This window comes from Coregonus lavaretus (assembly GCF_964263955.1).
Source record: "Coregonus lavaretus genome assembly, chromosome: 5".
NCBI classification, from domain to species: domain Eukaryota; kingdom Metazoa; phylum Chordata; class Actinopteri; order Salmoniformes; family Salmonidae; genus Coregonus; species Coregonus lavaretus.
In genome coordinates this window covers 26,297,276-26,321,917 of record NC_139992.1, presented here as the reverse complement: position 1 = coordinate 26,321,917, position 24,642 = coordinate 26,297,276, and the positions used below count along the sequence as shown (strand labels likewise).

At 44.0% G+C, this 24,642-nt stretch overlaps 1 protein-coding gene across 1 annotated transcript; it reads left to right on the top strand.

Annotated features, from left to right (window-relative positions):
• Window positions 1–3,246: 3,246 nt before the first annotated feature.
• Window positions 3,247–11,878, top strand: cfap91 (cilia and flagella associated protein 91; the record flags this gene model as incomplete). The annotated part of the gene is made up of 17 exons (XM_084161390.1): window positions 3,247–3,334; window positions 3,435–3,511; window positions 3,876–4,033; window positions 5,206–5,289; window positions 5,690–5,746; window positions 5,851–6,035; window positions 6,203–6,380; window positions 6,529–6,686; window positions 8,225–8,407; window positions 8,634–8,767; window positions 8,860–8,973; window positions 9,096–9,167; window positions 9,316–9,462; window positions 9,547–9,768; window positions 9,879–10,027; window positions 11,378–11,469; window positions 11,676–11,878. The coding sequence occupies 17 exons, from the start codon at window positions 3,247–3,249 to the stop codon at window positions 11,876–11,878; spliced, it is 2,301 nt and encodes a 766-aa protein (XP_084017516.1).
• Window positions 11,879–24,642: the final 12,764 nt, after the last annotated feature.

Here is a 24,642-nt window from a genome sequence, read left to right as displayed (position 1 = left end):
TTTTGGGGGAAGTCTGGCCTCCCTTGGCATCCGCGAATACATGCCACTGCCGGCTCAGCGACTCCAGAGACATGCTCCCAGCCTCCGACCACCGTCTGTCATATGCGGGCAGGGAAATAGATCATGAGCATAGAGAAGAACAATACATGTTTAGAACTGATAATTGATTGCATGGTGCAAGAATGAATGCAATTAATTGATTTTTGAATGTTATGATGGACACAGCTTGGTAGAACCAAAACATACACAGCTTCTTCTCAACAAACTCGAACTCGAAAATGAAGCGTTTGGGTGGCTGCAGTTCACTAACAACATTGTGTTTATCACCCTCACCGCAGTCAAGCAATGCATTCTGCCAAAAGTCGTTCACAATCTAGTCAGGTTGCGGCCACAACTAGACCTCGTTTCAAATGTATCAAGAAATAATCATATTTGTATGCCTATATAATATAGGCTTATGTTGTTTAAAGCACACATTTACAAGTCTCGGTCACAAATGACAGCTCCAATAAGCCTCATATGGTGAATGACATGTGAACGAGAGGCTTGTAGAATCGTACATCTTTTGAGTTTTCAGTTTATCGTTCACCGGTAGGGGGTCCTGCGTGCTCTGGGCATTACTGACTCAAATGAACAAAATGAGTCTAAAGATTCATTATTTTGACTGAACGAGTCGAAAAGATCAGAGTCAGTAAAAGGAGCCGAACTTCCCATCCCTAGCCTCTTCCTCTCTGGTGATGTGTAATTCCTATTAGAATCCAGCCAAAATTAGGCTATCCAACAGTTCACCTGCAACCTGCATTCAGAATGCGTGACAGGGTTAGGAACATTGTGAGAAGACTTAGACTACCTAAGTCATTTAAACTGGAACAAACATTTCAGTAAGGGGTGCATGCTGGAAAATATGATCATGATGGGCATGGTTTTGGTTCAAAGTGATGTGTATCAGTTTCAGGCCCCTTTATTAGGGTAAAACTAGGCCCTTAAAATAAGGCCTTATGAAATAGATATGGTATTGTGTGAAATATTGTTTTATTATTATTGATAACATATTCACTTAGGATCTCACTTGGTGAAGTCATTAGAACCAAAAATGGAGGAACGCAACAACCATGTCTCTGTCACTAACAAATACAGTCATGGGTGGTAACTGTACTATTTACTCAAAAGGCAAGGCACTCTGGGAAATATTTGAATAAGGCTTTACACTAAGCCAGGGTTCTCCAACCCTGTTTCTTGAGAGCTACCCTCCTGTAGGTTTTCGCTTCAACCCCAGTTGCAACTAACCTGATGCAGCTGATAAACCAGCTAATTATTAGAATCAGGTGCGCTAGATTAGGGTTGGAGTGAAAACTTACAGGATGGTAGCTCTCCAGGAACAGGGTTGGAGAGCTCTGCACTAAGCAGTGTGTTAATTTAACACTGTTCTGGTGTGTATATGGGTCCACAGACTCAACACTTTCAGTGTTGATTTAACACTCGGTCTAACACACTTGTGGACTAGTCTGAGTGATGTTGAAAGCTAATATCTGCAGTACAGTAGCTTGAAAATAAATTAGATAGGCATATACAATCAAAACAATATGGGCATTACCCTCACACTGATATCACTTCAATTCCATGTAATGTATTGTGTTATATGGTATATTGACTCCAGAGGAGACTGGTGGGAAGAGCTATAGGAGGACGGGCTCATTGTAATGGCTGGAATGGAATTAATGGAACGGTATTAAACTCATGGAAACCACGTTTGACTCCGTTCCAAAGATTCCATTCCAGACATTACAATGTGCCCGTTCTCCTATAGCTTCACCCACCAGCTTCCTCTGATTGACTCATGGCATACACATACACACATGTCATTCACTCACATGAACTGTTTGTCTGGTTGGTGTGTGTCCATGTGATTACATAGATGACTCTCCTGACCTTGTTGTGGTTTGATTTTGTGGTGTTATTGTTGTTGTGGCTGAACTGTTCAATTTAATTTAGCCTGTGGAAATGTTTCTGTTGTAGACCGCACACATGCCCACCAACACGTCAGACCATTACTATATAGTCCTAAGCCCTTTCCTTGGCTGTACTTTTGGTGTCGTTTGATCCTCTATGCATACAGGCAATGACCAACAGAATCAGATGAAGATAATAATTTCATTAGAGTAAACTTGGCTTTCATTTTCGCGCTTGCTGACCACTTTTCAAACCAATGTCTTAGAATCAGTAGGTTTCAAACATCATATTTCGTCTGTATTGACACTCAGTTCTCTTTTAGGGTTTAAAGTCTGTGTTGAGACTGGTCCTGTTGAGACTGGTCCTGTATAGATCAGCCTGGATCTAACAGCGCTGTAAACACGTTCTCATTCACAATGACGACTGCTCGCATTCATTTGGGTACATGTGTGCAAGTGTGTGTGTGTGTGTGTGTGTGTGTGTGGATGCTCTCTGCTCTTCGCTGATAGAGCTTGGCAGTTTCCTGTCAGTTAGGCAGAGTCACAGTCCATTCCCAGAACTGACACAGTGCCTTGTGTGCGTGTGTGTGTGTGTGTCTGTGTCTTTGTGTGGGTGGGTGGTTGGTTGTGTGTGTTGTTCTTTTCAAACACATGATCCACAAAGGCCCTATGTGGTGTTGCAGAGATGTGTAAACCCTAATTAGTCATGTTTTCCATTTGGTTGCCACTCCGCCTCCTTTTTCTTGGTACTGACAGCTTTCCTTTCCTGATTACTTTAGCCAAACTGTGGGAAAGGCATCCCTGACCCAAATACAACAGTGCAGAACTGTTGCTCTATGGAAAGGAAAATATCAAAATAGGTTGTTTTCATTTGTTTCTTTTTGTAATTATATAAAAGTCTTCAAGTATGGAATTATTCTATCATGTAGGCTTCTTCTGACATCAGATGTAAAGGAATGAAAGTTTGAAGAGAAGCCTATTCAATAATATAATATAATAGAAAAAATTATACGATTCCCCCGCATCTGATTTGAAATTAAGATGATTAATCAAGAGTGATGAAATCGTGGCCAAAACACAAGGCTGCAATGATGTGAAATACTGCCCCCCAGCTGGCGAAAAATTATTAGTGTGTCGAGGAAGGGCAGTTTACAATCTCCATGGTTACGATGTGGACAAGCTCCTGAAGTTTGACAGCTGGCTACAGTAGCTAGCTAGCTAGCTACCTTGCTTGCTAGCTTTCTCTCCATCCTCTTGCTATTTCTTTTTTAGATTAAGATTTTAAACCGGTGCAAAAATGAGTATGTCAGTAACTCGATCATTTAATAAGCAAAATGAAACCAACAAAGGTTTTAGGCAGCAGCGGGTACACGACTATCTGTATGGTGAGTTAGCTAACGTTAGCTAGGTAGCTTGTTTGCAATAATTAGCTAGACAGTTTGCAACCGAACATGAACTGTTTTTGTTGTGGATGTTGCATTACAGACCCCATATATACTGTATCCGGGGAAATGGACCATGCAAGGGCCAGCTTCAAGGCACATGCATCTGTGGACCGGGTGGTAAGTTAATTAACGTTAGCTAGCTAGCATAGCAACCTGGACCTAACCCTTACTTTCAAATGAACTTTCATGTGATTACAGATTCACAATCAATGCTCATCTCTCTCTTCATATGTCAGTAATGTCACATGTTTCCATGACTCTAATGCCCTAGCTAATAGGACTTTTCCTGACCTCCGGTTCCCATTAACAGTTTTTCTTATCATGCAAGGATTTATTTTGAGAATAAATTCAATTCACACCTGATGAAATAATGGTAATATTATTAACCCAATAATCTGACAGTAACCCTGTAACACCGTGACCCGGTCACCGTAACAGCCCTAACCCTGTCAGAGATCTCTCTCCATGTCCCCCTGCTCAGAGGAAGGTTCCAGAGTATGGGTCCATGTTCAGTCACCTACCTCACCACCCTCGTTATGCCCTGCGTCTGGACACCACTGACCCTGTGCCCACTTTTATTGACCGCCGCTGGCGAGGGCACACAGAGCAGCACAGAGAGGCAGTTCAGCAGCTGGCAGGGTAACAAACATACATGCTATCCCTACAGAGGATAAATCTTTGGATACTATATTAGATAGATTGAAGTTAAATTCATACACTATATATACAAAAGTATGTGGACACCCCTTCATAGTAGTGGATTCGGCAATTTCAGCCACGCCCGTTGCTGACAGGTGTATAAAATTGACTACACAGCCATGCAATCTCCATAGACAAACATTGGCAGCAGAATGGCCTTACTGAAGAGCTCAGTGACTTTCAACGTGGCACCGTCATAGGATGCCACCTTTCCAAAAAGTCAGTTCGTAAGATTTCTGCCCTGCTAGGGCTGCCCCAGTCAACTGTAAGTGCTGTTACTGTGAAGTGGAAACGTCTAGGAGCAACAACGGCTCAGCCGCGAAGTGGTAGGCCACACAAACTCACAGAACGGGACCACCGAGTGCTGAAGCGCATTGTGCGTAAAGATCGTCCTCGGTTGCAACACTCACTACCGAGTTCCAAACTGCCTCTGGAAGCAACGTCAGCACAATAACTGTTCATCGGGAGCTTCATGAATAGGTTTCCATGGCCGAGCAGCCACACACAAGTAAAGTTTGGTGGAGGACTAATAATGGTCGCGGGCTGTTTTTTATGGTTCATGCTAGGCCCCTTAGTTCCAGTTAAGGGAAATCTTAATGCTACAGCATACAATGACATTCTAGATGATTCTGTGCTTCCAACTTGGTGGCAACAGTTTGGGGAAGGCCCTTTCCTGTTTCAGCATGACAATGCCCCTGTACACAAAGCGAGGTCCATACAGAAATGGTTTGTTGAGATCGGTGTGGAAGAACTTGATTGGCCTGCACAGAGCTCTGACATTAACCCCATCGAACACCTTTGGGATTAATTGGAATGCCGACTGTGAGCCCGGCCTAATCTACCCCACATTAGTGCCCGACCTCACTAATGCTCTTGTGGCTGAATGGAAGCAAGTCACCGCAGCAATGTTCCAACATCTAGTGGAAAGCCTTTCCAGAAGAGTGGAGGCTGTTATAGCAGCAAAGAAGGGATCAGCTCCATATTAATTCCCATGATTTTGGAATGAGATGTTCGACGAGCAGGTGTCCACATACTTTTGGTAATGTAGTGTATTTCATATTCTTGATTTACTTGATTATTAAGGCACATGTTTGTCTTTTTGTTTTTGTTAGGGTCATTCCTGGTGCTCAGTTTCAGGTCACAGGGAGCGAATACAGCAGCGTGTCAGGCATTGATCGTTGGAAGTTTTTCAAGTGGTGAGAGAGAGCACGTTCCCGTAATGCAGCAGCAGGACAGAGTGGGATCACATGGTTAAATAATGAATGGTGTCAGAGAGGACACCAGGGCCTGAAGGAAGACTCAGGCATCAAATCATGACAGCATCAGAGATCATTTGTGTCATGAGAGTCAAATTACACAACCGTCATTATCCTCGCTGTAGCACCAGCGGCATGGTCACTGGATTGAATGTACAAAATAGAACCAGTTAAAACCAGTAATTATGATTTTTGTGTCAGTTCAGATGGATTTGACTCTGTTTGAGTGTGTAGTGTTGAAGTAAAACAGTGATTGTTGAGCAAATGATGGATGCAAACGTCTTGTGAAATGTTTCTGATTATGTTTTCACTCATTCTTCTATTCCTTTCCCTCGCTCAGCCCCCTGATCCCCTTTGCACAGCAGGTTCCCCCCAATGTGGTCTTTGCATTGCCCAAGTAAGTCATGCTGGATACCGCCAAAGTCCCCTGAAAAATGCTGTAAACATATTAGGAACCCCTCTCTTCTCTATCTCTCTCTTTCCCTTCCTCCCTCCTCTCAGAGCTAACCCCTACTCTACAGTGGAGGGGGGTAATGAGCAGCTGCCCACTCCATTCCAGCGCACCATGGGAGTACAGACTGACTATAGGGACAGTGAGGCCCAGACGGACCCCTACACCCCTGAATACGTGGTACGGCCCGGGACGACCCCCCCAGAGCTGCTGACACTGGCCACACTGACATGGGGTGCATACGAGCTCAGAGACCCTACCGCTTCACCTCCTGTTGCACCTCTACAATACTTCTACGGCAGGACAGGCCATTCTGACCCATCCTCAAACATGTTCCAACACTACACAACTCCCTCCACCTTGACTCCTCTGACCCTAACCTCTCTCCCTCTACCCCCACAGGTCGTGGTCTTCCGGCGGGGCTGGCGGAGGTGGAGATGATTGAGCGAGCCAGGGTGAAGCGGGCGTGGGAGGCCACCCTGCCACCCATGGACGACCTGAGTCAACTGGACAAGAGGAAGAGGATGATGGACGAGATGGAGAGGAAGGAGTGGGCCTTCAGGGAGGACGAGATCCAGAAGTGAGTGAACGAGGGAATAAAGGAAGGAATGCACCACATGAGCAGCTTCAACTACTCTACCATCTTCTGTTTATTCTTCCCACCCTTGTCCACCCATCCCTGCTCTCCCTCCCCTTGCCCCACTGTCATTCTCCCCCTTCTACCCCAGGCTGCAGGAGGCTCGCCTGGCCCTACTGATGGGTCTACTGAGGCAGAGGGAGGAGGTTCAAAAAGAGGCCACGGTGGACAGGCTGGACCTCAAGTACTCCCAGCACCAGAGAGACAAGGAGAGCAAGCTCAGCAAGATACGCAATGACTACATCATCTGTAAGACAATGGGTGTTTCTCAATATGCGTTCTACCGTGCTCCACACTCTGATGCTCCGAGTGCATTCTCCGACGACGTTCTCTTGAGTACGTTCTTGTGAGGACGAGAGTGTGGAGAATGAATAAAACATTTTATTTGAGAAGCACTCGTACTCCCCCTACTGTATTACCTCACGCTTCACCTCCCCATTCCCCTCCCCATTCACTGCGCCACTCGGGAGCCCCTGGTTCGATTCCAGGCTGTATCACAACCGGCCGTGATTGGGAGTCCCATAGGGCGGCGCACAATTGTCCCAGCGTCGTCCGGGTTTGGCCGGTGTAGGCCGTCATAGTAAATAAGAATTTGTTCTTAACTGACTTGCCTAGTTAAATAAAGGTAACATTTAAACATTTAAAAACCTTCTTCCAGCCAGGACAATGGCAACAATAGACGAAACAAGATATACACATGGCAAACGTTTTACTTCATAATTATCAGCTAGATATGTACATTGTAATAATCTGGTTAGCCAGCTAGTTAAACAGGCAAAAATGACCTAAAACTAATGTTATGCAAGGTAGATGTACATTTTTGGTGGGTAGCTACCAATTCTTTGTGGCTAGCTAGGTATCCAGTTAGCACTATTGACTTACTATGGACTTGGGTCTTACTCATTCACTGAGCCGTCTTCCAGCCAGGACAATGGCAATGAGATGAAACAAGATATACACAAAGCAACCGTTTTACTTCATAACTATCAGATAGTTTAACAGGCAAAATGGACCTAAAACTAATATTATGTAAGATATATATCAATTCTTCGTGGGTAGCTAGCTAACAATGATTTGTGGCTATCTGGCTAGCTAACAGTAGTAGCTAGCCAGTTAGCCCTATTGACTTATTATGGGCTTGCGATCTACGGTACGTAGGCAGGTAAACATGCCAAAATTAACACAGCATGTATTTATTAACATATCAAGATCAAATGTTGTAGTCAGGCAACATATGAGATGTGAATAGGCAACATTTCATTCCGAAGTCGGAGTGTATTTTCTCTTGCTTCAGCTCAAATATTGGCTGCCATTGATTTAAAGAACTTTTGCGTAATTTTTTATGTGGTTGTGTCATATTTCTTTGCATACTTACCATTGAAGCTTGCATCGATGCATGCTTAAAAATATGTACAAACGGAGTACGCATTTGACAAGTGCTCCCTGCTCCATTTAGCATACTTTGATTTGGACTCATACTCCAACCCTCCCTTGCTCCAACTTGCGTGCCCGGAGCACGGTAGAATGCATTTAGAGAAACACCTAATGTCTGACTTCTGTCCAGGGCAATGATGCATAGAAGTTCTGCCTATTTACATTTTGCATGTCATAAATCACTGTGATATGCTCTGATAACTGTTTAAACAACTCTAACCTTCCCTTTACCTTTGATTTAATACGATGAGAACAGTGGGGTCTCTTTATCGTTCTCCTTCTATTCCACTCTTTCTCCCTCTCTCCTTCCCCCTTTCTCTCTCTCTTTTCCCTCCCTCTCTCTCCTCTCTCAGCGATGAGGAAGCTGACGGCGAAAAGAAAGAATGTGGAGAGAAAGTTGGAGCGCCGTGACATCATCAAGGACTACTCCAACTACTCATCTCAGACGTACGCCCCTCTGTCCCGCATCGGCCTGTTCCCCGACCGCCACTCCCAACGCAACGTGGTCAAGAGCCGCTACCTTGATACCTACGAAGGTTTGGGTGTGCTGATCTAGGATCAGTTTGATATTTTAAGATCATTATGAATAAGATTACATGGACATGGGGGACCTGATCTTAGATCAGGTCCTACTCTGAGAAAAATGAGTACAGACCTTGAATCTCAAAGTGATGGTGTTTTAATAGTGCCAGATCATCAAAATTGCTAAGGTACAGTAGAAGGTAGTGAGCTCCCACTTGTCTTCCTATCTGTCAATCACAGGTCTGCTGGAGCTGGAGGCGGGACTTCCGGTCTCAGTGACAGAGCCATGTATCAAAGCCCCCGTACCCAAAGTCAGCAAGGGCTTCGTCAAACGCTCTGCACGCAGAGAGATGGAGCTCATGAAGACACACCAGGTCACACACACAAACACACACACACACACGCACACACACACACACACACACTCAAAATATGTATAACACTCTTTTTGTCCCTCCATCTGCAGGCTCTGAAGGAGGAGAAGACTCGTGTGGAGGAGAAGAAGACCCTGCGCTTCCTCTTTAAGACAGAGAAACCTGTTCCTCGACCACAGACCCCCATGGTGGACGAGCCCCCTGAGGTACAGTACAGTCTGTCTCAACACACCGTCTGGAGATGTACACTATCCCCCCTCTCTCACTATGTGGTTTGTAGCACATCTCTTTAATTTCTCTTCACCCTGTCATTCCTGTGTGTCTCCAGGGGGACGAGGAGAGAGAGCTGGCTGTCATCTACTTGCAAAAGCTGCTGAGAGGAAGAAGCATTCAGAACCAGGTGTGTTTTTATGAAGAGAATGATAAGCTGATCATAGATCTGCACTGAAGACCAACCTCTATGACAAACCAACCTTTCTCTGTGTGTGTCTGATGTTGTGTGATGTCATCTCTGTGCGCCGCTGTCTATCTGTATGTGTGTGTGTCAGATGTTTGAGGGGAAGGAGAAGCGTCTGGAGCTGATCCAGGAGCTGAGAACCACTCACGCCCTGCAGAGAGAGGAGCAGGAGCTCCAGAGAGCAGACACACAGCGCACACTGGCTCTGCAGAGACAGAGAGACCAACACACACACAAGGTGAGAGAGGAAACACACACACACACACAGGTACAGACACCTCTTTCCTCCTCCATCCCTCACTCTCCCATCTTCCTGTCCCAGGCATCCTTGGTGGAGGGGTACCAGGCCGGTGTGGCAGGGGCGGAGCTTGTGGACATGCTGGACTTCCTATCGAAGGAGCTGATTCGCATACAGGAGGAACGCAGGATCCATGCCTTCACCCTATTGGCCGAGAGAGACAGGCGCCTCCGAGAGGCCGAGGAGAGTGGGCGGAGACAGATGGAGGAGAGGAGACGTAGAGAGGAGGATGAGATCTTCAAACAGGTGTCTGAGTGTGTGTGTGCGTGCGTGTATGTGTGCGTGTGTCTGCCTGCATGCGCACGCCCGTGTGTGTGTGTCGTGTGTGTGTGTGTAATGCCTGTACTGTCCTGTAGGTGATGAGGGTGCATCAGGAGACAGTAGATCTGTACCTGGAGGACATCATCCTGGGGACTCTAGACCGGACAGCAGACCAACAGGCCAGACAGGAGATACGCAGGGTGGCAGAGGAGGTCAACAACATCGCCTACGCCATGGAGGAGACGTAAGACACACACACACACACACACACACACACACACACACACACACACACACCAGGGTTTCCGTTAGCCGGTAATAGCTGGCTTTTGGCCTATAATACTTTTTGAAAAATTTAAATTGCCGCTGGCCAATTGTCCGGGAGAAGAAGAAAAATTCCATTGCGAAATAATGCTTTTTAGCCTATTCATTCATGGAAATACCAGTCGATGTAAATACATTTGACTGGTCATGCTTATCGGTCTAGAGGTTAATTTGCATAATTTAGTGGAATTAAATTGGCGCATGTAGGCTACAGTATATTCGTTATGTATCTTATTTATCACACGCATACAACATACAGATACAGAGCCTTTGAGCTGAAAATCTGTCAGACAGCGCGAGAGCTGCTGCTACAGCATCTCAAATGACAACGGAAGGCAGGCTTCATCAGCGCGTCACACACCATGTTGCAGTGAGCTGGAGGCGGTAGGCTATGCATTTTGAAAACATATACTTAATTGTTTGAAACCTGAACGTTTTAATACATATTATGAGGCATGTCTTAACTTGCTTTAAAGTAGCCTATTAGATCTCCTCTCTTTCTAAATTTCAAACAGATATTTTCATCTCTGTCGCATGAAACAACTAGCATGTGCGGTGCCCTTTAGATATGGAACAAACATATGTGCATAGCCTACTGCCCTGTGTGCGCATTGCTGTGCTTATAATGTGAAGAAATAATAGTTTATTAACATTTTAAGCTAAACGTTCTTATCTGTTGCACAGGCTCATTGCTTTTTAATGTTTTTTTTTTATGTAACCTAGGCCTACTGGCCTACACAACTGTCCCAGAGGCAGTTTGGAATAGGCTATTTCTTTCTCGACAAGCTGACCTATAGAATAGGTATAGGTTTCTACTATGGGGGATAGTATATTAACAGGCTAGTGATTTTGCTGTTCGTTACTGGTCTTGTTGGCTGAGGAAAAGTAAACATGGACAGTTATTCTAACATCTTCAAAGTGCACATCAGAATTCGGTAAGAAGGACCGCACATCGTTGCATCCTCGACCTGCATGTTCTGTTAATATGAATTACCATATTCTAAATGTGATTTCTGTCACTCCGAGCACCATGGGTGGATGCCCTAATCGGGTGATGCACCCAATGCATATGGGTCCGGCAGATTTCTCAAATGTCCGGTAAATTTAAATGTTGCCGGTCAACTGTCCGGCGCCACATTTTCCTAACTGAAACCCTGACACACACGCCATCTAACATACCACCCATACACACTGTATCTCTGTATCTTTGTATTGCAAATTGTAAAAGCTGTCCCCTTCTCTGTGTCTTTCTGTGTGTGTGTGTGTGTAGTCGGAGCAGCCTGCAGTCAGAGGAGATCGTAGCAGAGCTGGTGTACAGCTTCCTGATCCCTGAGGTGCAGAAGATCAACGTCAGAGACAGAGGTGGGACGTTTATTCCCAAAGCACCCAGTACCATCACATACTGATAATACATGATAGCATAGTAGCACAGTAATAATAACATAACAATAGTTTAGTCTCTTCATCTACCTTTCTCTCTGTCTCTCCTTCCCTCTCTCTCTCTCTTGCTCTCTCTCCCCTCCCCCTTTCTTCTCTCTCTCCCTCCCTTCATCCCTGCCTTCCTCCAGTGCGTCAGAGCCAGCGCAGGCACCTCCAGGCGGCTCACCAGATCATCCACGGGGGTGAAGAGAGCTCCGTGGCCCCTCCTCCCGGCCCCTCTGGAGCCCAGCGCCCCCCCTCGCCCTCGGACAGGGCCTCCAGCCAGCTGCTGGAGGAGATGCTAACCCATGTGGAACAGGAGCTGGAGGGAACAGGCAGGGGAGAGGAGTAGCGCAGGGAGGCGGGAGAGGCACAGCAGAAAAGAACCAGCTGAGAATAGATTAATTTCGCAACAGTGGAGAAAACACTTAGTTTTTCTTCAAGCAATATGCAGTGTTGTGCTTTTGCTTAAATAAAACTGAGATTGTATTTCATTATCAGTGTGTTTGGGTGGTTTCTCGTGCTGCGCTTGATATTCAAGTGAGTTGATAAGAATTCAATTTTTTCATGGTCATTGGGTCAGAAGTTGACTAGGTCAGATATATGTGTTGTATGGGTCATGTTACAACAGGCTACTACAACAGGCCACTGTCTGCAAAACATGTTGTCCTATCATGAGTATACCGTGTGGGGGAGGCTGCGGTCGTCACTAGTTACCACAGCCACAAAGTCATAAACCCCGCCTATTTCTACAATTTATCTTGTTCAAATGTTATTTGAAACCTAACCATAACCTTAGCCATAAGCTTATGCCTAACCCTAACCTTAACCTTGAATGAAGACCAAAAAGCGAATTTTTGTTTTCATTATTTTTTATGACATAGCCCATTTTGACTTTGTGGCTGTGTTATCTAGTGGAAACCGGAGGCTGCATGTGGATAGGGGACCATTGGCTGAGAAATCAAATCAGTTAAAATAGTCTGTCTCCAGTCAGTTGAGAGTGTGCATTTAGCCTTGTTACTGTAGACAGCACAACTAGTAAACTTAAATTACTACTGCAGTGATTTTGTTGTATTCAACTTCTAATGAGGCGTTAATGTCACTTTACCATCCTTGACCATAACCAGGAACTGAGGGCGCTCTGGAGAAGAAGGAAGCGGCTCGGTGAGGAGAGCTTAAGTTCTCAATGAGTGGTCTGGATACACTTTCACTTGCAAACCGTAGATACAGAAGTGCTTTCTTCAAATAGTCATTGGCCACGGAAAGTCGCCGTCCAAGACATGGGGACCTGTTTTTCATGCTGTCGTGTCTATGTAGGTCAGTCTTTCATTCTGTATTTTTGCTGCTAAACGGAGAAACTGATTCCACAAAATGTGCAGGAATAGCTGAAGAAGAACGCTCAACTCCGTTCTCTTATGTCGAATATTGATAACTAACTGGTCGCGCCATTTGCTAGCAACAACATTAGCTATGATTCCAATGATTCCATTAACTTGTCCAGTGATTTTTGTTGTTGTTGTCGACATTTAGAAAGTTCGAATAGAAAATAGATGGGACAATTGCCTGCTAGGGTGCGTTTCCAATTGTGACCGACCACCTCGATTCGATCTTATGTAGCAAAATTTGATTTATTAAAAAAAAAAAGTACATTGGATAAAAGTACAAACTCAGAACTATAAAATGGTATATCATACAACTATAAAATGGTATATCATACACTGCAGTTGAGGAACAATGGGAAAGTAATTCTGCTTTGAAAGTTGATAAACTTGGTACCCCACTTTTGAGAAAATGGCTGTTGAATGTTTTGGTACACCTACTGGAGAGCTCTTCTTTGTCTACACCCATTAAGCATCATTCACACCCTCTTAAGCCTTAGCTCCAACAGATCTCTTTAAGGATTCACATGAGGCCATGTGCTAAACAGAGTGAGTAGTTTAGTAAACAATCAAAGGTTTCAATACTAAAAGTGATAGAAGTTATAGCCTACAATAAGGAAAAACTCCTGATAAAAATACACTTTATCTAGTCTTTGGCCTATATCCTAATCTGACTTTGGTGTAGGTCATGTTGTTGTTCACATTAGTCTCTGGTAAGCACACACTATATCAAATACAATCTAAGTTTATTTGTCACATGCACAGGATACAGAAGGTGTAAATGTTACAGTGAAATGGTTACTTGCATACTAGCAATATCAAAAACAGAACGTTTCCAGAGTAAAATATTTTATAAATATTTTATAATTATTAGATGACGCTTACCCGACACACTTGTCTAAATTGATGGGTCATGTGAAGGAAATGCTATATCCATATTGTCTAGACATGTACACATGTCCATGAAATACAATAGATGGCCATAATCACCCCCAGACACACCTGGCTAACTTGATGGGTCATGTAATCATCTTTTGTTTAGACATGTAGCTAGCTAGCTAAACAATGAACCGGCATAATCCCAACTCATACTACTACCAATACAAACATTGTCATAGCTGTAGTATGAATCTGCAGGTAGCTAAAGCTAACAACTAGGTTCAATGTTAGCTATCTAACATTAGGCTATAACTAGCAGTGCAAATGGATTTCTGATTAGAATAATATTACTACACAGATCATACACGTAATGTTAGGTAGCTTAGTGGTTAAGAGCGTTGTGCCAGTAACCGAAAGGTCGCTGGTTCTAATCCCCGAGCCGACTAGGTGAAAAATCTGTCGATGTGCCCTTGAGCAAGGCACTTAACCCTAATTGCTCCTGTAAGTTGCTCTGGATAAGAGCGTCTGCTAAATGACGTAAATGTAAATGTTAGCTAGTGAGCCAGCAAGCTGACGTTGGCTAGCTAGCTAACAGTACGCTTTAATTGCAATGAAAACGACTTTCTAACAAAATTATAAATGTATAATATCTGAAAATGTAGCTAAACTCTTACCTGTATGTTGGATGAACGCTTCACGGCAGACTGGAACCATTTAACTCAGTTTTGTTTGTAGCCCCATCTTGTTTGGCCAGCGTTGTATCAAGTCACTCCGGTTCACACTGACCGTGGCGTGTCCATCACTTTTTCCAACTGATCTGTCGATAGCGCCTGCAAAATTCAGGGCGTCAATATTGTTGAGAAAAGTAGCACAACTTTTGTAGTTCTCGATGGCTAACGTTAGCTATATCTTTCAAAAACAGCACGGTAGAAAGGACTATCAACACATACTGAGCAGCTCACGTTATAGACAGAAGCATACTACATGGCAGACCAATACAAAGTCTCACAGAATGTCCAGCTCATCCATTATCTTAGCCAATCATGGCTAGTGGGAAGGTTCCTGTCTTTTTTTCAGTGGATAAACCAACTAGACTCTTAATTTAACAATTGTATTCATATTTACAGATGGAATACACGTTTGTTATTAAGGCACATTAAAGTTTACATGTTCCAGAAGGCATTTCTGCCAAAAAACTCATTTTGATAAAAATAAAAAATGTTTACGCTCAAATGCCTCTTCTGTGAAGTAGTGACGTGCGACATACGTCTAGTTTCCTGAAATGAGTCACATTTAACTATCTTGTGTCGATAAAAACGGCTGGACATAATGACGTCACACAAAAATCACGTGCCCCGCGTACCTTCAAAATGATTCGGCAATCATCATTTATTCGAAAAACACCTTTTCCAACACCTTTTTTATTTGCAATAAAGAAAGTTAGACAAAAGAAACATCCACCCGTGTCAAACTGATACAAATGTTGTCGATCTTTAGAAAGTTACTCCTACAGTGCCTTGCAAAAGTATTCATCCCCCTTGGCGTTTTTCCTATTTCATTAGAACCTGTAATTTAAATGGATATGGATTTGGATTTCATGTAATGGACATACACAAAATAGTCCAAATTGGTGAAGTGAAATGAAAAAAATAACTTGTTTCAAAAAATTCTAAACAATAAATAACGGAAAAGTGGTGCATGCATATGTATTCACCCCCTTTGCTATGAAGACCCTAAATAAGATCTGGTGAAACCAATTACCTTCAGAAGTCACATAATTAGTTAAATAAAGTCCACCTGTGTGCAGTCTAAGTGTCACATGATCTGTCACATGATCTCAGTATATATACACCTGTTCTGAAAGGTCCCAGAGTCTGCAACACCACTAAGCAAGCGGCACCACCAAGCAAGCGGCACCATGAAGACCAAGGAGCTCTCCAAACAGGTCAGGGACAGAGTTGTGTGTGGAGAAGTACAGATCAGGGTTGGGTTATAAAAAGATATCAGAAACTTTGAACATCCCACGGAGCACCATTAAATCCATTATTAAAAAATGGAAAGAATATGGCACCACAACAAACCTGCCAAGAGAGGGCCGCCCACCAAAACTCACGGAACAGGCAAGGAGGGCATTAATCAGAGAGGCAACAAAGAGACCAAAGATAACCTGAAGGAGCTGCAAAACTCCACAGCGGAGATTGGAGTATCTGTCCATAGGACCACTTTAAGCCATACACTCCACAGAGCTGGGCTTTACGGAAGAGTGGCCAGAAAAAAAGCCATTGCTTGAAGAAGAAAAATAAGCAAACACGTTTGGTGTTCGCCAAAAGGCATGTGGGAGACTCCCCAAACATATGGAAGAAGGTACTCTGGTCAGATGAGACAAAAATTGAGCTTTTTGGCCATCAAGGAAAACGCTATGTCTGGCGCAAACCCAACACCTCTCAACACCCTGAGAACACCACACACAGTGAAGCATGGTGGTGGCAGCATCATCCTGTGGGGATGTTTTTCATCGGCAGGGGCTAGGAAACTGGTCAGAATTGAAGGAATGATGGATGGGGCTAAATACAGGGAAATTCTTGAGGGAAACCTGTTTCAGACTTCCAGAGATTTGAGACTGGGACGGAGGTTCACCTTCCAGCAGGACAATGACCCTAAGCATACTGCTAAAGCAACACATCCAATTGAGAATCTGTGGTATGACTTAAAGATTGCTGTACACCAGCAGAACCCATCCAACTTGAAGGAGCTGGAGCAGTTTTGCCTTGAAGAATGGGCAATAATCCCAGTGGCTAGATGTGCCAAGCTTATAGAGACATACCCCAAGAGACTTGCAGCTGTAATTGATGCAAAAGGTGGCTCTACAAAGTATTGACTTTGGGGGGGGGGGGGGTTAGTTAGTTATGCACGCTCAAGTTTTCTGTTTCTTTGTCTTATTTCTTGTTTGTTTCACAAGAAAAAATATTTTTCATCTTCAAAGTGGTAGGCATGTTGTGTAAATCAAATGATACAAACCCCAGAAAAATCCATTTTAATTCCAGGTTGTAAGGCAACAAAATGTGAAAAATGCCAAGGGGTGTGAATACTTTCGCAAGCCACTGTATATCTGTCATTTCCATTACACGTGGCAATGATATTAGTCCATAGCCTACTTGTAAAAATTTCAATTCTGAAAACGCTTACCTGTAGGCCTACCTATGTTTGTCCTGTACAACTGCGGTCCTTCCGCAGGGTGCTGAAATTCATACTTTTAATAAAAAAAATTACAGAATACAACCAATGACTTTTTCCTCATTTGTGTTGCTGCCGGCAGGGAAATGGTTCCAATTGTTTTTCCACCATTCATTTTTCCCATAGGGGATTTTAGAAAAACTTAAAATAAGGGCTGTGTTTCGTGTAGGCTTACTCTAGCATGACGTTTTGATAACCATGTAAATCTCTCTTGGACAAGGTGACTTTTATCAATATATTCGACTCTATTTACTCTCATATTCGAAAATGCTAATTAGCATCAAAGTAGACATCATGCAAGACTACAAATCCCTGCAAGCTCCTGCACGTCATCTCTAGCTAAAACCTTTGCTAAACAGGTATTGTGTCAATTTAAAACTTGCACAAGACAGTTCATAGAATTGTCAATTTAAAGAAATTTAGCCAATTTATTCATTACTACATTTAGCTAACAGTCCAGAGATTCTTACCTTTGCCTTGATTCGGCAGGCTCGTCCAGATCACCATGGTATTTGTAATTCTTTATGTAAATACAGGCGAATATATTGATAAAAGTCACCTTGTCCAAGAGAGTTTTACACGGTTATCAAAACGTCAAGCCAGGGTAAGCCTACACGAAACACAGCCCTTATTTTAAGTGTTTCTAAAATCCCCTATGGGAAAAATGAATGGTGGAAAAACGATTGGAACCATTTCCTTATTTGACTGCTAGGTTTTATGGGTATTATGACTCATACTGTGGTACTCTATGCTACGTTTTGATGTATGGGTTGTCAAGGACTGGTCCAAATTCACGTTTCGCCACCCCCATTTCCATGATGAGTGCTATCTGAGTGGCGGTGCCTGACGCAAGTTCGTTGAGGCAACGAGCCGGGCGTGAAGCAGCGCTGCACAGCATTAGCTGTATTGTACCAGTGGCAAATGTAATTTGTGATTTATGGTTTTATTCTTTCAAATAAAAATGAGCAGGATTCAGTGGCTACAGCCCTACAATCGATAAAAACATAGCTAAATACCAGTGAAATTAAAATGTGTCCCATCAATCTTTCTGTGCAGCTTGCTAGCAGGCAGCTCACTCTGTCTCTTCTGTCCCTAGGCTAATTATTTGCTGCAGTTTATCCTCCCATTAACCAGAGTAATTGATCAACACCAAAAATAACATTCCAATGTAATCCAACTCAGGTATACAGTGGGGGAAAAAAGTATTTAGTCAGCCACCAATTGAGAAGTTCTCCCACTTAAAAAGATGAGAGAGGCCTGTAATTTTCATCATAGGGACACGTCAACTATGACAGACAAAATGAGAAAAAAAATCCAGAAAATCACATTGTAGGATTTTTTATGAATTTATTTGCAAATTATGGTGGAAAATAAGTATTTGGTCAATAACAAAAGTTTCTCAATACTTTGTTATATACCCTTTGTTGGCAATGACACAGGTCAAACGTTTTCTGTAAGTCTTCACAAGGTTTTCACACACTGTTGCTGGTATTTTGGCCCATTCCTCCATGCAGATCTCCTCTAGAGCAGTGATGTTTTGGGGCTGTCGCACGGACTTTCAACTCCCTCCAAAGATTTTCTATGGGGTTGAGATCTGGAGACTAGCTAGGCCCCTCCAGGACCTTGAAATGCTTCTTACGAAGCCACTCCTTCGTTGCCCGGGCGGTGTGTTTGGGATCATTGTCATGCTGAAAGACCCAGCCACGTTTCATCTTCAATGCCCTTGCTGATGGAAGGAGGTTTTCACTCAAAATCTCACGATACATGGTCCCATTCATTCTTTCCTTTACACGGATCAGTCGTCCTGGTCCCTTTGCAGAAAAACAGCCCCAAAGCATGATGTTTCCACCCCCATGCTTCACAGTAGGTATAGTGTTCTTTGGATGCAACTCAGCATTCTTTGTCCTCCAAACACGACGAGTTGAGTTTTTACCAAAAAGTTATATTTTGGTTTCATCTGACCATATGACATTCTCCCAATCCTCTTCTGGATCATCCAAATGCACTCTAGCAAACTTCAGACGGGCCTGGATATGTACTGGCTTAAGCAGGGGGACACGTCTCTCACTGCAGGATTTGAGTCCCTGGCGGCGTAGTGTGTTACTGATGGTAGGCTTTGTTACTTTGGTCCCAGCTCTCTGCAGGTCATTCACTAGGTCCCCCCGTGTGGTTCTGGGATTTTTGCTCACCGTTCTTGTGATCATTTTGACACCACGGGGTGAGATCTTGCGTGGAGCCCCAGATCGAGGGAGATTATCAGTGGTCTTGTATGTCTTCCATTTCCTAATAATTGCTCCCACAGTTGATTTCTTCAAACCAAGCTGCTTACCTATTGCAGATTCAGTCTTCCCAGCCTGGTGCAGGTCTACAATTTTGTTTCTGGTGTCCTTTGACAGCTCTTTGGTCTTGGCCATAGTGGAGTTTGGAGTGTGACTGTTTGAGGTTGTGGACAGGTGTCTTTTATACCGATAACAAGTTCAAACAGGTGACATTAATACAGGTAACGATGGTAGGACAGAGGAGCCTCTTAAAGAAGAAGTTACAGGTCTGTGAGAGCCAGAAATCTTGCTTGTTTGTAGGTAACCAAATACTTATTTTCCACCATAATTTGCAAATAAATTCATAAAAAATCCTACAATGTGATTTTCTGGATTTTTTTTCTCATTTTGTCTGTCATAGTTGACGTGTACCTATGATGAAAATTACAGGCCTCTCTCATCTTTTTAAGTGGGAGAACTTGCACAATTGGTGGCTGACTAAATACTTTTTTCCCCCACTGTAGGCCTATCTTCGAAGTTAGCTTTGTTATTAGACTAGTAGCCTTCTGTGTTACAGTTCAGACTTTAGTCTGTGTGTGTCTGTGTTAGGCTATTTGTGATGTGGTGTATGTGTTGGGGGGGCTGCTTTGTGTGTTGGTGGGCTTGCTGTGTGTGAGTGTGTTGGTGGGGGTGCTGTGCATGTTGGTGGGGGTGCTGTGTGTGAGTGTATTGGTGGGGGTGCTGTGTGCTGTGTGTTGTGTGTGTATTAAGTATCACATTTGCATAAAGTATAAAAAAAGTTTATAAAAAAACAATTTCATAAATTGTTACAAACTCTGTTTTGCATAAAGCATGAAGATTCTTTAATAATATGACCCCCCTACCTTAAATGATTGTGCTTAAATTACTGTAATTATGTATGACTAATTTAATAATTTGCATAATATAGCATTGTTTTTCATTTTTATTAGAATTAGTATTTGTCACGACATCCGCCGAGTCTGCCTCCCCTCTTTGTTCAGGCAGGTTTCGGCGTTCGTCATCACTGGCCTACTAGCCACTGCCGCTCCATATATCATCATTCCATTTGTCTTGTCTTGTCAATTACACACACCTGGTTCATATCCCCTCATTAGTCTGTGTATAAGTGTTCCCTCTGGCCCCTTGTCCTTGTGGATGATTGTTTTATATGAAGATGAGTGTAGCTCGGTTGAGCTACCCATACTTTGTATTGCCGGGGATATTTCTCCCTGTGTGCCTGTATTGTGTTCCAGTGCGCCTGTATTATGCCTTGTGCTGTTGACGCTATCCAGCGTAACTGTGTCCTACGGAATAAACTCTGTATTCGGTGATTTACCCTCCTGTGCCTGACTGCTTCAAATCACACTCTCACAGTATTGAATTTAAGAATCCAGACAGGTGATTTGACTTGACATTAACATTGACCTGTCCGTGACTTTTTTGACCTTTTTCCATCACTTGAATTTTTTTTATTTTTTTATTTTTTTATTTCACCAGGTAAGCCAGTTCAAATCAAATCAAATCAAATCAAATTTTATTGGTCACATGCGCCGAATACAACAGGTGCAGACATTACAGTGAAATGCTTACTTACAGCCCTTAACCAACAGTGCATTTATTTTAAACAAAAAAAGTAAGAATAAAACAACAACAAAAAAAGTGTTGAGAAAAAAAGAGCAGAAGTAAAATAAAGTGACAGTAGGGAGGCTATATATACAGGGGGGTACCGTTGCAGAGTCAATGTGCGGGGGCACCGGCTAGTTGAGGTAGTTGAGGTAATATGTACATGTGGGTAGAGTTAAAGTGACTATGCATAAATACTTAACAGAGTAGCAGCAGCGTAAAAAGGATGGGGTGGGGGGGCAGTGCAAATAGTCCGGGTAGCCATGATTAGCTGTTCAGGAGTCTTATGGCTTGGGGGTAGAAGCTGTTGAGAAGTCTTTTGGACCTAGACTTGGCACTCCGGTACCGCTTGCCGTGCGGTAGCAGAGAGAACAGTCTATGACTAGGGTGGCTGGAGTCTTTGACAATTTTGAGGGCCTTCCTCTGACACCGCCTGGTATAGAGGTCCTGGATGGCAGGAAGCTTTGCCCCAGTGATGTACTGGGCCGTACGCACTACCCTCTGTAGTGCCTTGCGGTCGGAGGCCAAGCAGTTGCCATACCAGGCGGTGATGCAACCAGTCAGGATGCTCTCGATGGTGCAGCTGTAGAATTTTTTGAGGATCTGAGGACCCATGCCAAATCTTTTTAGTCTCCTGAGGGGGAATAGGCTTTGTCGTGCCCTCTTCACGACTGTCTTGGTGTGTTTGGACCATGATAGTTCGTTGGTGATGTGGACACCAAGGAACTTGAAGCTCTCAACCTGTTCCACTACAGCCCCGTCGATGAGAATGGGGGCGTGCTCAGTCCTCTTTTTTTTCCTGTAGTCCACAATCATCTCCTTTGTCTTGGTCACGTTGAGGGAGAGGTTGTTGTCCTGGCACCACACGGCCAGATCTCTGACCTCCTCCCTATAGGCTGTCTCATCGTTGTCGGTGATCAGGCCTACCACTTTTGTGTCGTCGGCAAACTTAATGATGGTGTTGGAGTCGTGCCTGGCCATGCAGTCATGGGTGAACAGAGAGTACAGGAGGGGACTGAGCACGCACCCCTGAGGGGCCCCCGTGTTGAGGATCAGTGTGGCAGAGGTGTTGTTACCTACCCTTACCACCTGGGGGCGGCCCGTCAGGAAGTCCAGGATCCAGTTGCAGAGGGAGGTGTTTAGTCCCAGGATCCTTAGCTTAGTGATGAGCTTAGAGGGCACTATGGTGTTGAATAAGTTAAGTTGAATAAGTTAAATAACAATATAGGGATGAGGTAGTTGGGTGGGCTAATTTCAGATGGGCTGTGTACAGGTGCAGTGATCGGTAAGGTGCTCTGACAACTGATGCTTAAAGTTAGTGAGGGAGATAAGAGTCTCCAGCTTCAGAGATTTTTGCAATTCGTTCCAGTCATTGGCAGCAGAGAACTGGAAGGAATGGCGGCCAAAGGAGGTGTTGGCTTTGGGGATGACCAGTGAGATATACCTGCTGGAGCGCATACTACGGGTGGGTGTTGCTATGGTGACCAATGAGCTAAGATAAGGCGGGGATTTGACTAGCAGTGATTTATAGATGGCCTGGAGCCAGTGGATTTAACGACGAACATGTAATGAGGACCAGCCAACAAGAGTGTACAGGTCACAGTGGTGGGTAGTGTATGGGGCTTTGGAGACAAAAGGGATGGCACTGTGATAGACTACATCCAATTTGCTGAGTAGAGTGTTGGAGGCTATTTTGTAAATGACATTGTCGAAGTCAAGGATCGGTAGGATAGTCAGTTTTACGAGGGCATGTTTGGCAGCATGAGTGAATGAGGCTTTGTTGCAAAATAGGAAGCCGATTCTGGATTTAACTTTGGATTGGAGATTCTTAATGTGAGTCGGGAAGGAGAGTTTACAGTCTAACCAGACACCTAGGTATTTGTAGTTGTCCACATACTCTAGGTCAGACCCGTTGAGAGTAGTGATTCTAGTCGGGTGGGCGGGTAACAGCAGCGTTCGATTGAAGAGCATGCATTTAGTTTTACTAGAGTTTAAGAGCAGTTGGAGGCTACGGAAGGAGTGTTGTATGGCATTGAAGCTCGTTTGGAGGTTTGTTAACACAGTGTCCAATGAAGGGCCAGATGTATACAAAATGGTGTTGTCTGCGTAGAGGTGGATCTGAGAGTCACCAGCAGCAAGAGCGACATCATTGATATACACAGAGAAAAGAGTCGGCCCAAGAATTGAACCCTGTGGCACCCCCATAGAGACTGCCATAGGTCCAGACAACAGGCCCTCCGATTTGACACATTGAACTCTATCAAATAAGTAGTTGGTGAACCAGGCGAGGCAGTCATTTGAGAAACCAAGGCTATTTAGTCTGCCAATAAGAATGTGGTGGTTGACAGAGTCGAAAGCCTTGGCCAGGTCGATGAAGACGGCTGCACAATACTGTCTTTTATCAATCGCGGTTATAATATCGTTTAGGACCTTGAGCGTGGCTGAAGTGCACCCATGACCAGCTCGGAAACCGGATTGCATAGCGGAGAAGGTACGGTGGGATTCGAAATGGTCGGTGATCTGTTTGTTAACTTGGCTTTCAAAAACTTTCAAAAGGCAGGGCAGGATGGATATAGGTCTGTAACAGTTTGGATCTAGAATGTCAACCCCTTTGAAGAGGGGGATGACCGCGGCAGCTTTCCAATCTCTGGGGATCTCAGACGTTACGAAAGAGAGGTTGAACAGGCTAGTAATAGGGGTTGCAACAATTTTGGCGGCTAGTTTTAGAAAGAAAGGGTTCAGATTGTCTAGCCCAGCTGATTTGTAGGGGTCCAGATTGTGCAGCTCTTTTAGAACATCAGCTGTCTGAATTTGTGTGAAGGAGAAGCGGAGGGGGCATGGGCAAGTTGCAGCGGAGGGTGCAGAGCTGTTGGCCGGGGTAGTGGTAGCCAGGTAGCAAAATGCTTGTTGAAATTCTCGATTATTGTAGATTTATCAGTGGTGATAGTCTTTCCTAGCCTCAGTGCAGTGGGCAGCTGGGAGGAAGTGCTCTTATTCTCGATGGACTTTACAGTGTCCTAAAACTTTTTGGAGTTAGTGCTACAGGATGCAAATTTCTGTTTGAAAAAGTTAGCCTTTGCTTTCCTAACTGCTTGTGTATATTGGTTCCTAACTTCCCTGAAAAGTTGCATATCCCGGGGGCTATTTGATGCTAATGCAGTACGCCACAGGATGTTTTTGTGCTGGTCAAGGGCAGTCAAGTCTGAGGAGAACCAGGGGCTATATCTGTTCTTAGTTCTGTATTTTTTGAATGGGGCATGTTTATTTAAGATTGAGAGGAAATTACTTTTAAAGAACAACCAGGCATCCTCTACTGACGGAATGAGATCTATATCCATCCAGGATACCTGGGCCAGGTCAATTAGGAAGGCCTGCTCGCTAAAGTGTTTTAGGGAGCGTTTGACAGTGATGAGGGGTGGTCGTTTGACCGCGGACCCGTTACGGACGCAAGCAATAAGGCAGTGATCGCTGAGATCCTGGTTGAAGACAGCGGAGGTGTATTTAGAGGGTAAGTTAGTCAGGATGATATCTATGAGGGTACCCATGTTTACGGATTTAGGGTTGTACCTGGTAGGTTCGTTGATCATTTGTGTGAGATTGAGGGCATCTAGTTTGGATTGTAGGATGGCCGGGGTGTTAAGCATATCCCAATTTAGGTCACCAAGCAGTACGAACTCTGAGGATAAATGGGGGGCAATCAATTCACATATGGTGTCCAGGGC